Source organism: Convolutriloba macropyga, chromosome 1 (genome assembly GCF_964194025.1).
Source record: "Convolutriloba macropyga chromosome 1, txConMacr16.3, whole genome shotgun sequence".
In the NCBI taxonomy this organism is placed as follows: Eukaryota; Metazoa; Xenacoelomorpha; order Acoela; family Convolutidae; genus Convolutriloba; species Convolutriloba macropyga.
In genome coordinates, this window is record NC_134468.1 from 72,388,254 (window position 1) to 72,404,278 (window position 16,025).

General features: G+C 34.9%; 2 protein-coding genes across 2 annotated transcripts; both read right to left on the minus strand.

The window, feature by feature from the left end:
- Nucleotides 1-4,045: 4,045 nt before the first annotated feature.
- LOC142351245 (neuronal acetylcholine receptor subunit beta-4-like) lies at nt 4,046-4,900 on the minus strand. The gene has a single exon (XM_075403394.1). It carries the CDS (start codon nt 4,786-4,788, stop codon nt 4,174-4,176), a length of 615 nt encoding a protein of 204 aa, XP_075259509.1. The 5' UTR covers nt 4,789-4,900; the 3' UTR covers nt 4,046-4,173.
- Nucleotides 4,901-5,255: 355 nt separating this feature from the next.
- On the minus strand, nt 5,256-14,847 carry LOC142349869 (acetylcholine receptor subunit beta-like 1). The gene is made up of 2 exons (XM_075401735.1): nt 14,380-14,847; nt 5,256-5,513 (listed from the first exon to the last, which is right to left on the minus strand). Exons 1-2 carry the CDS (start codon nt 14,641-14,643, stop codon nt 5,256-5,258), a joined length of 522 nt encoding a protein of 173 aa, XP_075257850.1. The 5' UTR covers nt 14,644-14,847.
- Between the last annotated feature and the right edge of the window lie 1,178 nt (nt 14,848-16,025).

Below are 16,025 nucleotides of genomic sequence, written 5' to 3' on the forward strand. Positions count from 1 at the left end.
AAGCATAGGTTTGGATCTTGTAGGCTTCGACACCATTTCTTCGCAAAATTGAAATAACTTCTTGATTTTTTCTGTATTTGTTCCTTTTGTTTTCCTGTAACATTCTTTATTATGACAGGTCTCAATGGGTTTGCTTGAAGGTATAAAAGGAGCCGTTGAATGATATCAATTGATAGCCAATTTCTTTCATGACTTTGAAATTGTTTGCTTTGAAAAACTTTGACTTATTTGAATTGAAAAAGTGTTTCGAATAATAAGTGATTTTTGAAAGTTTCCTATCTCTTCCTCATTTGGTTGACAATTAAGTCATAAACGTGGTTAAGCGGAGTGGGAACATTATGTGCAAACGCACAATACCGAGCCGCCTTAATTCCTCTAAAAGGTAGTTTGAAAATGTTCTGCTGCAGCACAAAAAAACTCTGTGAGACTTTATTAGTATAATAGAAGTCTAATGTTTTTAGTGAACATGCATGTTTTCTTTACCAATGCAACTGAAAATTTTAAACATGTAAATTCTGTTAATTTTTGACACCTTTTCCCCCAGATCCAATAGTTTTAATTTTAACTGTTATGTTTTTTTTCTTTTAAAAATTTTAAAACAAATTTTTTCCTTTGTATGTGCGTTATTATAACGTTTTTTGTTTACGGGGGACAAACTTTTGAAAATTTTATCAACCCTCTCTTGTTTTTCTCATTTGGATTCACCCAAAGTTATTTCCTAGCTGCTCTAAATAATTATGAAATTTATTATGCTTAGAGCACGAAGATAGACATTTTTGAGCTCAAAATTGTTAAACATTCTCTTTAAGAATTTGTTTATTTTGAGACAAAACATATCAGTTTTGCGTGCATCTAACCACTTTTGTTTTTGTTTTGATAGTTCTGATGAAGTTAAATGATTTGATGTGCTTTCTGCTACTCTTTTTAAATTTCTCCCTAATAATTTAATTTCCGAGGTTTTGAAAAAAACCGAGAAATTTTGTAATAATTTCAGAGCTTCATTTTATATTGTAACGGCGTTTGCTCGCATGTAGACTGATTTCAACGTAAAAATCATTCCAGGTTTCTGTTCAGCTCCTCAAAAATCAATTACTCAAGCTGAATAAAGACTGTTAGCCTTTTTTAGGCATTTTTGTCCTTTAGAGTTCTCAACGCATGTTTTTTCTGTTTTTGCACATTCCAATTAAGTAGGGTGTTATGTTAGTTTTCTTTCCATGTTGTCTTTTTTGTCGGATTTTTGTCGGATCAGAAAATCTTCCGATCTCTGTCGATTGCGTTTCAATTATTATGTTTGAGTCAGAGGCAACAAACGATTTGGAGCAATTTTTGCAACAGCAACTCTTCAAATGAATTCTGTCAATTTTTTTTTCAAATCTGAGACAATTTTTCCAGCAAAAATTGTTTTTATATTTACGTCATTTTAAAATTTAGTTTCCATCCATGAATTTTGTATGATAGGCTACAAACTAATTAGTAAATGGACACAAATGCTGTTCATTTCTGTGTTCTTTGTTTTTTGATACCAAATTCAATTTCCGTTGGAACAAGTTCCCTATTGACCTACCAAAGCAAAATCAGTGTTACAATTTTAATCATAAATGGACTTTGTTTGCTTAAGAGGATAAATCGGTCGAAATTTTGTTGCAGCCACTACCCGCAACTCTGGAAACGTACGGTGAACCCATCTTTAAAAATGCTCTGTAAAACGCACTGAGAAAATCTCCGGCTATAGCCGTCTTTGTGGCTTTTTAACTACTACAATAGCAATCACCAGTCACAAATATTGAAGTCCATTAGTATCTAGATTCGATCCGCGTATCCGTCCTTGCATAGAGATCTCACTCGAAGAACGGACACCATAGACACACAGGAAAGTAAAAAATATATGCATAGGCTGCAGAAAATTCCCTAAACCCGCTACAATAATCAACTTAGAACTCGTACCCTATCTCCATCTTCACTGACTTTAGAGCCCACAAATCTACCGAACGCTTACTGTAATTAACTATTGATTAGCCGGTGATGGCTAGAGTTTTTGCTGGCATTTCAGCTAACTTAATGGAGGAAAGATTCTTTGAATTAAAAAACCGAACGTCGCCTATATACTGAATTTTCATAAGACAGAAATCAAAATAAAACAGAAATTTCAAAGCTGAATAGTTAGATTTTGAATTGAACATCTTTTCAACTCTTCTTGCCGTCCACAGCTAGCACATGAAACCTTCAGCAAACTGTAATACGGACAGAATAACCTTGGCATCGAACACTATTGAAAGAAATCCGCTAATAAACCACAATTGCAAATTCGGTGTCACAAATTTAACTAAAGACTTAGTTTGCAGCAACTGCCCGCAACTTTGGAAATGCTCTGTGAACCCATCTATGACGTAAAATTGGAACTTTGAATGAGCAAGTAGCAAGTAGGAGATAATTCAGGAGTGCTCAAATGAAAAATCTCTGGTTATATCACTATTTGCGGACTTTAAACTACTGCAACAGCACTCAAAAACAAAGGACAAAAAAAGGAATGGAGACGGCACTCCAGAAAAATCTGGATGGAGATAAGTGGACCAGACAGCCCGGAACCCTTTCCGCCCAACACGGCGTCTTGGGATATGGCAATCACAATCGTGACAAAAGTTCAACTGATCAAGAAATACGACATCTTAGAAGACCAAAAACGAATAGCTGAACAGTTCCTCGTGAGCCTCGAGCCTAGAAACATATCTAATCTACTGATGAATCAGCAACTGCCGGAAAGTACAATGGGGAGCTGGGATGTTTTGAGAAGCCACAGGGGAGACATCATTTTCAGCAGCGTGCCGTTTTTGCTCAAGTTATCAAGCTGAACTGAGGGTTTTTCGAGCGCTCTGGATTATACTGAAAACACAACTGAGAACAAGTTGTACAGAATCATAACGGACTCAATGTCGCTTGTACAAAGCCTAAGAAAGCTCGGCATGCAGAAGCAATGAAATAGTACCACGGAAAAGAATACATGGGATGCACTGGTGCGCCTCAAAAATTTTTGAGACGAAGCTGATATATAATTGGTTTGATGCCCTCTCCATTGTGTGTTCACGGCAAAGAACAAGCCGACAAATTAGCCAATGAAGGCTCGACAAAAAACAGAAGGTCTTGGAGGTAACCTTTGAGGCGGAACGCTCAGAGATGAAGCGGGCTCTAAATTGGAACGACCTACCTGTCAGCACCACTGCCGAAACATATACAGAAGATGGCAAGAAGAAATACCCGAGAGACAGAGACCTGAACGGGTCAGAACAGACAACAATACGCAGGCTCAGATCAGGACACCACCCAGACCTAAGAGGGCGGCGAGCAAAAGTTGAAGGTGGCGAGCAGAGGAAACCGCTCGTCACGTCATTATCGACTGCCCCGGAATATTTAACCAATACCCGAATGATTGCAGCATGAAAAATCTGAGGACTAAATCTAAGAGGGCACTCCAACTCTTTGAAAATTTGAAGAAGGCTGAAACTCAAGGGACTTTTTAACACACGCACTCACACACACACACACACACACACACACACACACATACACACACGCATACACACACACAACAGCACTCACAGCTTTTGATGACCAATGGCCAAGATTTGAACTTTATCTCAACTCAATCCTTGCGTAGAGATCTTACTCGAAGACACCACAAAAACAAGCTGGAAAGTTAAACGTGTGCGTAGATTGCAGAAAACTCCTTAAGGCCGCTAGTATAATCAACTTAGAACTCGCAACCTACCTCCATCTTTGCTAACTTTAGAGCATACGTGTCTAATAATCGTTTACTGTTACTAACTATTGATTAGTCGGTGAGAGTTCTTTTGTGTAGGTGAGTGAGGGTGGGTCGGTACGTGAGGGTTCTAATCAATTTAAGCAGTGAAAGTCAGAAGAATAAAATGAGATATAGGAAAGCCGTATTTGAAAGTTTTTGGTCACCTAGGAGCTGATTAATATAACTTTTAAGAAGTGGAACTAAAAATTTATTATTAATTCAATTTTTTTAATCAACCCTGGCAAAAATTATATAGTTAAGAAATTTTTCTGCCTGCCTTGTGTTTTTACTAACTTCATAGGGATTTTAGGCAGCAAAGTTTGACAGATACTTGCTAAACACACCAAAGATAAAACGCACAGTTATCAAACGCTAATCTACACGTTCATCAAAATGCAGAATGAAGCCAACCCAACAATGAGCAGAACCGAATACAAAATGAGCATGAGTCTGTCAATCAATTTGGCCAGCACAACCCAACCCTTGTTTTCAACCCCACTTCCACCATACACATCGACCTCTCTAGCTGTCGTTTCCGGGTCCGGTCCACCATTTTTATCCTTCTGTTTTGGGCAGTTCGTGATCATGCTGCCAGACTTGGACTCTTCTCTGAGCTTGGTGCCAAACTTGTAGGACATCGGGAATCCATACTCGGGCAATTTGGCGATTTTCATCAGTTTGGAGTTGAGAATGAATAGAATAACAGAAGGCAGCTCTGTGTCAGGCGATATGTTGTGGACTGCAGTCACTAAAAGGGACTCACAAATTGAGAACACAATCAGAATGACCGAATAGATCACCAGGCGTCCGAATATTGGGAAATCATCACTGGAGCTCGGGGGCAGAATATCAGACAGAACCAATAGCTCCACAACTTGAGCCAGAAGCACTGTCACTCCGAGGGAGATCTTTTCTCCTAGATCTGCTGGAAGCAGGAATGCGAATGTCGGCAGAACTCCTAGGAGGATTGAAGGTATGACCAGGACTACCATGTAGAAGGTGGGACTGCGTTTGAAGCGGTATGTGTACCGTATGACACTGAATTGGAGCTGTTTCGTCTCACGTTCAAACTGGTTTAGGAAAAACCCACCTAATTATGGGTTGGTAAAAACCCCCAGCGAAAATTTTACATGGAGAATTAAACACCCACGGAAATAAATGCATGTTTTCTTGTTAAAGATTGCGCCTTTGCCCATGCTTTGCGGGCCATGTCTATGCCATAGCGGCCCGTGGAACTTGATTTGAAACTATCACAACCGAATATGGGATTATATTGTCTGCTTAGGAACGACAAAATTTGCTTCCCCGAAAATTACCGGGAAATTTTCAGAGTTCAGGTAAAATATGAAAAGTGACGGGAGGATCCCAGAGTTTAAAAACTATATCAAACATGGGAACTTCCTGAAAGGAAATAAAATAAGTTTCAAAGTATGTAAATGAAATAATAGCAAAGAAGCCATCAGAAACTGATCTTAGTAAAATAGGCCTCAGAAATATAACTATATAGAATATGATAAGAAAAAAGAAGAAGAAACAGGTCCCTGTAGTCTTCCCAATCGCGCATCGGTTCCACTTTGAATGTAGCTGGGAGCAGCAGTTCCCATTGTCCTTTTTGCCGCCACGGTTGGTGTGTTATCTCACCCGACTGTCCGTTTGGCCCTCTGATGGTATATGAGTCGCTTGTAGAGATCCATTGACCCGCAGTTACATCGCATTGCTAAAAAAATATATAAATTTGGCTTCTGCGGGTTCAATTTTTTGTTTCTCGTTTTAGAAATAGACGTCTAAGCAAATAGTCGCCGAAAAATTTAGACCATTCAAAATACCACAGTAATTTTATTTGCTGAATTAAAAAGTCCACATATCCTAACTTGAATAGCCGAATTCTTCTACATTTGGCCGTGCTTATAAAAGACATCTGAAATTAAGGCGCCGGACATTTGAAATTAACCTGTCACAACCAAAAGAACTGCTCGACTCTTAAAAAGACTTTTGCTGGACCCATGAATAGACTTTTACTCGACTTTAAATAACTACAATGACCATGTATTTTTAGTTTATTTTGGATCCTTGGGTCTTTTCAACAAATCTGATATTTTGAAAGCATTGGTGCCATACTATTTTTTGTACTTGTCAAAGACAATTGACATCATTAATGCAGAAACTTTACAAGATTAAGCGCCGGCAGTGAAACATATCAAAAAATCTTCTTTTGTGATTCTATGCTCTTGAATATGGATAAACTGTCGTATACACTATAAATTGTCAAAAAACGTCCTCACACTTCTCTGTTTACGCGAATACCCAAAAAAGTAGATTTGGGGGTTTTCAGATGCGCCAAGATTTTAAACATTTTTTCGATGGTTTCCTCACATTGAAAAACTTTTTGTATTTTCAGATTGTATGCTTTTTTGGATTATCACTAAATGCAATTTTAATCTTTACTGTTGTTTTGAGGAAAGATGCATACAAGAATTCGAAAACAAAACAACAACCAATTTAAAATTTGAACGGTATATATTTGACAAAATTTACTTGCGGACATATATCAAGAAACTTTACATCTGATACTTTTGCATAAACAAGTCCACTTTAATTGACAAAATAAAATATTCCTGATTATCTGAAAAACTTTGACAAACCATGATTTTGATAATTGTTCCGACCCCACTTGTGGGGGGAGGAACTATATACTCAAATGGGTTTTTTTGTTCAGTCAATTTTGGCCGATCGATATATTCATCGCAGAGAAATGTGAGTGGTATCATTGAAAAGCTGGTCCAGCGTAAAATTCAAAATTAAAAAGATTTTTTGATTTTCGTTTTTTTTTTTCGAGGAGTTATCGAGGATTGAAGTTTTCTGTGAACACGAGATATTTGTTCACTTTTAGTGTGATTTTTCTTCAAATTAAGATAATTTCTATAAAAATAGTATTTCAAACTTAAATTTCTGGCCAACAAATGAACCAATTTTGTGTTCTAATAGAATAAAGGCGTTACAAAAGACCAGTTCTGGTCTCATAGGGAGGTTCAATATCAAAAAACGACAAACCTCCTTTACAGTCGAATGAAGCCCAGTGAACAAAAAAAATCGTTTCAAAGGAATTGCTCATGTTTTTTTGGCTTCGACTATGAGTTTTCTTAGTTTTAAAATAAATTTTGAATTTCTTTTTGAGGTTTTAATATTTTTTCGGAGTCTTTTGGCAAGGACTCATTGACTAACCCATTGCAGTATGTTCCGTATTGAGATTTAAGTGAACATATCTAGTGCTTTGAGAGGAAAGCTAATAGCTGTTAAGTCTTTTATAAAAAAAATTTCGAAAATTTTTTTCGAAAATTAACCAATCGTGAACATATTATCATGAACTGTATGTCAGTCTCTGCGATGACAGCACCCTCTTCTGTCCTACTCTAACCAAACTTGATCTGGCTAGCAGTTTTATCTTCTAATTTTTAGTTATAAGACTTCAATGACACAAGATTTCAAAAAAATTTTAAAATTTTTTGGATAATTCCGTTTTTTTCGTTACTTTTGAAATGTTATCAGATTATCCTAACAATGACAGCTACAATTGGCTTCAAAAAAACATTCAGGGGATCAAACATAAAATTTCCAGAGAAAACCTTACGGTTTAAATGGCGTCGAACTTTTCTTCTCGCACTTTTTTACTGAGTTTTTGGTTTTTGCCTGTTATTGTTGTTGTTTTCATAGTCTTAAGACTTATTGTGATGTCATAAGTTGTCATGCTTGACAAAAATCCCTATATTCCCATTGGGGAATGTTTGAGGATATTTATTGACTTCCGTCGAAATCTATTGAATTTAATGGCTGTTAAGAATTTAAAGGTAATTTTTCGAAAATTTTCTTGAACATTAACCAATCTTAAAGTTTTCGTGAAATGTTAGTCATTCTCAGTTTTGACAGAGCCCATTTGCTTTCTGCTGCCACTAATATTAATCTCGTTAGCGGTTTTATCTTCTAACTCTTGGTTTAAAGCATTCAGTGACAAAAGAATTCAATTTTTTTTTTTAATTTTGAGATTTTCGTATTATTGGCTACTTTTGAACTCTTATCATAATACCCAAATTTTATACACAATATCCAAACATTATTCGAATCCCATTGGCTTAAAAATTACATTCAGTAGATCACGCATAAAGTTTTTAGAGAAAAGCTAATAGTTTAAATGGCTTCGAACTTTTCTTCTCGCAATTTTCTACTGATGTCCTACTGACTTTTTGTGATGTCTTATTGATAATCTATGCATGACAAAATTTTTTTTCCCGCCATTGTTTTTTTTCTGAGCGTAGTTATTGACCTCCGTCGAAAGCTTTTGAGTTTAAAGGCTGTTAAGACTTTAAAAACAGTTTTTCGGAATTTTTTGAACAATAACCAACCCTAATTTTTTTAGTCAGCCTTTTATTTCTAGTCCGACCAAAAATAATCTGGTTAGCGGCTTTGTTTTCTACCTTTTTGTTTTAAAACTTTAATGCCACTAGTTTTCATATTTTTTTCACTTTTTGGGTATTTTTTCTTGTTTTTGGATCCTTTTGAAATCTAATCACATTATCCTATTACTGATAGTTCCCATTGGTTTAGGGAAGACGTTCAACGGATCATAGATAAAGTTTTCAGAGAAGAGTTTATGATTAAAATTTCTTCGACACCTTTTTCTAACACTTTTCTACTGAATTTTTAGTTTTTGCCTTTCTTTGTTGTTGTTTTCGTCGTCAGTAACTTGTAGTAAGCTCATATTGATGAAATATGGAAGACAAGCAAACTTGTTGTCCAATGGAGGCATCATTTCTCATATTTAGTGGATTCCGTTGAAAGCTTATGAATTTAATAGCGTTGATACTACGAGTTTTCTCAAAAATTTCGTGGCTCTAATGTATTTGTTCATATTTGATTTTTTGAAATTATATTGATAAAAAAGAGGAATTCCATCACTTTTAAAAAATTATTTCAACATAGGGAAGTTTCTATTGAAAAGTTCTTTTATTAATGCCTTCGACACTTTTCTCGCTCAATTTTTCTCTTGAAATTGCTGTTTTCGCCTGTTTTTGTTCTTTAGGTGGCCATAATTTGCTGGCAAGTCTCTTAAGCTTTTAATTGAGGATTGAATTGATGATGTTACCCGAAGCAGCCAGTTCGTAGCTTTTAGTCTTAAAGTTTATAACTTACGTATTCAAATATTTTTCCAACTTTTCAGTTTTTGTTGTTCTTTTCGTTAAATTGTAACTTATTTTCATCAATGAGAGGTCACATCCAATTTCTTGTGTTTCAAAAAAAACCATATCTACTGATATTTATTGTCACCGATGCATTGTTTGTTGGACAATTTGCATTATTATAAACGTTTTTTGATTGGTCATTTTTTGCGTTTCTTCTTTCTTTCTTCTTTCAGAACAATCGAGTAGTAAGAGATCCCAATGGTTTTCAAATGTGGCCCAAATCAAGTTATTTCATCTCTCAGTATATTTCCTTCAATTGAAATTTTAGAAATAAGAATTGAATTAAAAATACATAATAATCAGATAATAGCTAATGATTTTAATTGCAGCAATAGTTTGTGTTTTCGCAAATCGTTTGTATTTTTTTAAGTTTTTCTTTAGTTCGTTTCTATGGCTTAGCCTACACGAAGACAGTTTCTTTTGGTTTTGTAATATTTTTTTAGTAATTTATCAAGATTATTTAGTGAAAAGTTAATGATTTTTAAGACTTTTGAAAAATCTTGGTTTAAAAATGCTGAATAATTTTTGAATTTCGCCTCATTGATCGTTGTCTTTGTTGACTTGCTACATAGTCTCATTAAGAAAACTTTCGACCCACAAATAGCAGAAAGTAAATTTGATTAGTTAAGGTTTTACCTGACTGCATTTTGACGTTGTTACTATGTGCTGTTAAATTTAGATTTTCAGTTTTTGCCGTGAAATTTTGGTTTTTGCTGATTTTGTTGTTTTTTTTTGTCTCGTTGTCTGTTTAATATCAGATGTCATTGGCGCTGCAATGAGGCATTGCATTATGTAATTCAATTAGTAGATGAACTGTGTAACGATTGTTCTAAAATCAATTATCTATTTTTGTTATCTCTTCATTTGGTTGACAATTAAATCAAAAATGTAGATGAGCTCGGGTCGGAACATCATGTGCGAACGCACATTAACGAGCCGCCTTGTATAATAATTGTAATGATGAGTTTGCATAAAAACTTGCATGCTCCATTTTTAGTAGGTTTTCCAAAAAAAAAAACAATTCATTGATTGGAATCCCACAATTTTTTTTTAATTCAAACGTATTTGAGTTTGACCGTAGAAAAATTTTGGTGAACACCCATACAGTGCTAGCTATCAGTTAAGCACGCTGTGATGATGTTTTTCTCTGTGAAATATGCACACATCCATACCCAAAAGTTTCATGAACATAAATAGCACAATTTCTAATTAAAAAGATATGTACCAATTACTTTTTAGAGTCAGGTTGACGTTTAAGAAAACTTTTGTATGTTTTTACAAAGTCAGTTGAAAGACTGAAATAAATCTGAGAGAGAATTTAAATAACCATATTTCTCTTTTTTTTAAAAAAAAATTGAACAATTTAAGTGTTTTTGTGTGCTGCCTTCCAAAACGTTGCATGGAAATTTAATCTAATGCTTAATGAGTTTCTAAAACTTTCAAAATTTGAAAATTTTGACAAAATACACTTGCTGAGACCGTAGAGAAAAATTAACTGACCTTTTTTAATGCGTTTTCTCTGCTTTGTCTTACAGGTAATTTCAACGCACATTGTCTAGTAATTTTCAATGTTTTATAAAAAGCTGCAATAATAAGTACAAGTAGGAAAATTTTGAACTGTTTCAGTTTTTCTGCTTACTTTAAAGCATTAAATGATTCAAAATAAAAGAAAACAATTTCAAAAATCAATTTTTAAAATAAGTTACTTTTCCCGAATATTGTGAACAAAATGAGATACGGAGGTTTCAACTTCACTTCTTAACACTTTGACAGTATGAACTATCGGAGTTCTACATTTTGGAGGCTGTTCCTTAATTGCTGATGTCAAAAGAAAACCTTTTTCTTAAAAGCAATTTTTCCAATTAAAGCGTTCACATAAAATCAAATTCATCAGAACCAGAAAAGAAGTCAACAGAGGCTATATTGTTAACAATAGCCTAACACACAAAATGAAAAAAGTCAAAAAAATGAAACGCAAAGTTTCAGAGCTCTGAACTGAATTGTCTGAGCTCCCTTTTAAAATCAACTTTTTATTAAGATTCTGATGTCACCATTGAACAACAATTTATGGTTGGTAAAATATTTTGTTTTTTTTCACTTTTATCCACGAAATTTCAAGAAATCAAAAATTTTTCGAGTAGATAAATGACTTTAAATTCTATCAATTACTTGACTGAAGACTATCTGGTCAACTATTGAAAATAATTTGGGTTAAACAATTGATGCTGAAACATTAGCTCCAATTGCATGTCGATTACCTCCATTTTGGACAATAAGCCGTTTCAACAAATAGAAAAGACTACTTGTTCCCTTCGCAATTCAAGCCATCTGTCATTCAAATATGGTATTGTATTAACTTGCTCATTGAGTCAGATCTATGTCGTTGTGTTGGAATTTTAAGATGTCTGTCCCCTCTCATTGGGAGACAAGAATTTTAATTTGTTTCAGCTGGCTGTATTTGAGAAAACCACAAGAAGTTCACGGGATTCTTGCCAGAAGCATTGCAGCAGTTCCTACACTGGTAAAAACTTACGCAGATTGAATTAGTCTGTTGATAGCAACAAAAAGGCCTTAAAACACGTAACATCTGTTGTCAGCTAAAACTGTTAACCGTTTATGTGTTTTCTTAAAAGTCAAAGAAAATCCACCGAGGAAGTTATGAGACAAAATAGGGCATTTAATTATATGAATCCTTATATACGAAGTGCGTTAAAATCTCATCAGTAAAATATGTCTCAAGTGGTCATACTATTTTTAATAATTGTCAAAGAGAATTGATATCATTAATGCAGAAACTTTACAAGATTAAGCGCCGGCAGTGAAACATATCAAACAAACTTCTTTTGTAATTCTATGTTCTTGAATATGGATAAACTGTATGTCATATACACTATAAATTGTCAAAAATCGTCCTCGGACATCTCTGTTTACGCGAATACTCAAAAAAGTAGATTTAACGAATGTCAGATGCGCCAAGACTTTAAACAATTTTTTGATGGTTTCCTCACATTGAAAAGCTGTTTTGAAAAATTCAAAAACAAAACAACAACCAATTTACAATATGAGCGCTATATTTTTGACGATATTTACTTGCAGACAAATATCAGGAAACTTTACATCTTATGCTTTTGCATTAACAAGTCCACTTTAACTGACAAAATAAAATGTTCCTGATTCTCTAAAAAATTTGTAACAACCATTATTTTGAGAATATAATAAGTGTTTAGATGATTTTGAGTAAAAAAAAACTTGCATACTCCATTTTAGTAGGCTTTTCAAAAAAAAATCGCAGAGTTTTCTTTTAATTCGAACGTATATGAGTTCGACCGTAGAAAAGTTTTAGTGAACACCCATACGGTGCTAGCTATCACTTAAGCACGCTGCGATGATGTTTTTGTCTTCAATGAAATATGCGCACATCCATACGCAAAAATGTTATCGAAATAAATAGCAGAATTTCTAATTGAAAAGATTGGTTATCAAATACTTTTTTGAGTCTGTTTGACGTTTAAGAAAACTTGTATGTTTTTACAAAATCAGTTGAAAGACTGAAATAAATCTAAGAGAGAATATAAATAACCATATTTCTCTTGTTTTTAATAAAATTGAACAAATTAAGTGTTTTTGTGTGCTGCCTTCCAAAACGTTACATGGAAATTTAACCTTATGCACAATAAGTCTCTAAAACTTTCAAAAATTGAAAGTTTTGACAAAATACACTTGCTGAGAACGTAAATAAAATAATTTTAATCAACCTTTTTTAATGTGTTCAGTTCTGCTTTGTCTTGAAGGTAGTTTCAACGCATTAGCAGGTAGTTTCTAGTAATTTTCAATGTATTTTAAAAAGCTGCAATAATAAGTACCAGTAGGAAAAATTTGAACCGTTTCAGTTTTTCTGTCTTCTTTAAAGCATTAAATGTTTCAAAATAAAAGAAAACAATTTCAAAATTCAGTTTTTAAAATGAGTGATTTTTCCCATATATTGTGAACAAAATGAGATACGGAGGTTTCAACTTCACTTCTTAACACTTTGACAGTATGAACTATTGGAGTTGTACATTTTTGACGCTGTTTCATAATTGCTGATTTTAAAAGGAAACTTTTTTCATAAAAAGCAATTTTTCCAATTAAATCGTTCACATAAAATCAAATTTATCAGAACCAGAGAAGAAGTCAATAGAGGCTATATTGTTAACAATAGCCTAACACACAAATTGAAAAAAGTCAAAAATAACTGAAACGCAATGTTTCAGAGCTCTGAATAGTCTGAGCTGCCTTTCAAAATCAGCTGTTTATTAAGATTCTGATGTCACCATTAAAAAATTGATGCTGAAATATTAGCTTCAATTGCATGTCGATTACCTCCATTTTGGACCATAAGCGGTTTCGACAAATAGAAAAAACTACTTGTTCTCTTCGCAGTTCAAGCCATCTCGCATTAAAATATGGTATTGCATCAGCTTGCTCATTGGGCCAGATGGGTCTAGGAAATAAACCCCCACGGAAAAAAACCGCACTTAACGAAATAAACCCCCACGGAAAATAACCCCCACGGAAATAAACCGCCATTTTAAAATTGAATTTTGGTTCTGATAGTTTGTTCGGTTGTGATAGTTTCACATCAAGTCCCACGGGCCGCTGAGGCATGGCCATGGCCCGCAAGGCATGGCCAAACGCGCTAAATGCGCAGTTCTTTAATAGTAAAGTGGGGGTTTTTTCCGTGGGGGTTTCTTTCCGCAACCGGGCCAGATCTATGTCTTTGTGTTGGAATTTTAAGATGTTTGTCCCCTCTCATTGGGTGACAACAATTTTATTTTGTTTCAGCTGGCTGTATATGAGAAAACCACTAGAAGCTCACGGGGTTCTTGCCAGAAGTATTGGAGCAGCTCCTATACTAATAAATATTGAAACAAATTGAATTAGTCTGTTGAAAGCAACAGAAGGGCCTTGAGACACGTAACATCTGTTATCAGCTAAAACTGTTACCATTTTATGTGTTTTCTTAAAAGTCAAAGAAAATCCACCCAGGAAGTTATAAGACAAAATCTGGCATGTAATTATATGAACCCTTGAAGTACGTTCAAACTTCTTCAATAAAATGTGTCCCAATTTTTTTTGTTCTGTCAACTATGCTAGGGGTCTAAGCGGGCGTAACTGCCGTGAAAGTCCACTTGTTCTGTACTCGAACAGTATGTTTTTAACTTGCAAGCTTTATCTGCTAGACCTTTACACCAACGGCAGGGTCTCAATCTCTGCGATTTCTTCTGACGCGCTATCTTGTTCTGATAACCAACTTATTTTAAAGCTATGCGAAGCTTTTATTCTTATGAGCAACTTACTGTAACTGACCTGTTGATCAAATGGAAAGTAAAGAAAACTCAGCTGACATGAAATTTTCAAAGTAGCTGTGGTAGATCTAGCAATGACTAGTCCATCTGCTGTTATGAACTGGTCTTCATATGCATCGTAATCAACTCCGGACACTTCCAGAAGCACAATGTCTGGAGTCCAGAAGCTACGAGGGGGTAGATAGAGCATTTTGATGCCGTTTGTCGAATTCGGATCCCATTGTAACTCCGGTACTTCATAAGATATGAGAAACCAAACTCGCATTAACGCGATATTTCTTCGCTCGTCGATTTCAAGAAGTTCTGATAAGTCCAGAACAAATGTAATGGTTAAATTGGGTTTTGGGACGGAACTTGCGGTTGTTTTGTTCAATAAAGAGGCGATAAATTCTTTTTCCTCTATTCTAGATTGGAACCCAAAAACGGCAACTGGGTAACACAGTAGGAGGAGGAAAAGAAAATGGGCTCTAGTCATTTTTAATAAAATTTTGGAGGCTGAACAGCTGAAGCTGGGAGAAATAAATATTTCATGTCCTCACTATTATTATTATAAACCATTATAGTTATAAGCGCTTGGCACTAAATCAAAACCTCCTCCTATTTTTCCAGAATCTATATCATGATATTCACTTCGAGGGAAATAATTTGATTGGATGAAATTTCAAGTATTGCCGGTTAGAAATTGAAGTATTTATTAAAGAGATCGCCCATTCACATTTTCCTACTGCTTAGCCATTAATGGAAAATCAATAACCACTTGAGTGTAAATCGCTTGCGACGCGCTCGATCGAGTGGTTTTTTGCTACACTTTTGAGGGCTATAGTCACGAAGCGCGTTATAGAATTAGATGTCTATGATAGAAGATTCCTGTTCAAAGGAGAAAAAAAACTTTTCATTAATTTCTACTGTGTTCAAAACCACTGCAACACGAGGAAAAAGTTTCTTACTTTAAAGTCCAATGAAGGTGAGAGAACGAAATAAAGGTTTACCAAGACTCAACATATAAGTCTTCAGTATCATTCTCTACACTAAACGGGCCGCTTAGGCATGGCCATGGCCATTAAGTATGTGAATACATACGTCTACAATAGGGTCTGCTAATTTGTAGTCGGATTATCGAACAACTAAATTGAAATTGAGGTGATTGGCTGAGACTAAACAATGGACTTTGAAAAGTGTAACAGAAAAGTCTCACTGTGCTTCGTAGTTTTAAACGCAAAGCGTCATTATTAATAGGATTTATGATGAATGAATCATGAATTTGAAATTCAATGTGAATAAAATACTTGATTTCAAGATAAACGAGAAAAGGATCTTTTGTCAGATTCTTACAAGTTTACAAATTAGTAAATATTTTAGGCCAATTGAGATAATTATGCTGATTGATCTTGTGAGCAGTGCGGAGGTTGATAGGAGAGCGAATCAGCGCTGAATCAGTATAGAGACATTCTGTTTTTAGGATAGCAGGCACTCTGTTCATGTCACAATTCACACTGGCTAGTCTTGATTTTTGAGTAAAAAATTTAGTTCATGAAAAAAATGTGATCAACGGAACTGCCGCCAACAAGATTTGCTTTATATGCGATTCGAACCTCCGCGAGGGTACTTGTAAGATTTCATTTGCGTAGCAAGTCGTAACCACTAGCC

Coding starts and splice junctions, on each gene's coding strand:
- LOC142349869 (XM_075401735.1), bottom strand. CDS start 14,643: ATGCGAGTTTGGTTTCTCATATCTTATGAAGTACCGGAGTTACAATGG. Junction 5,514..14,379: donor ACTTTCCATTTGATCAACAG/GTCAGTTACAGT, acceptor ATATTTTTTTAG/CAATGCGATGTAACTGCGGG.
- LOC142351245 (XM_075403394.1), bottom strand. CDS start 4,788: ATGGTAGTCCTGGTCATACCTTCAATCCTCCTAGGAGTTCTGCCGACA.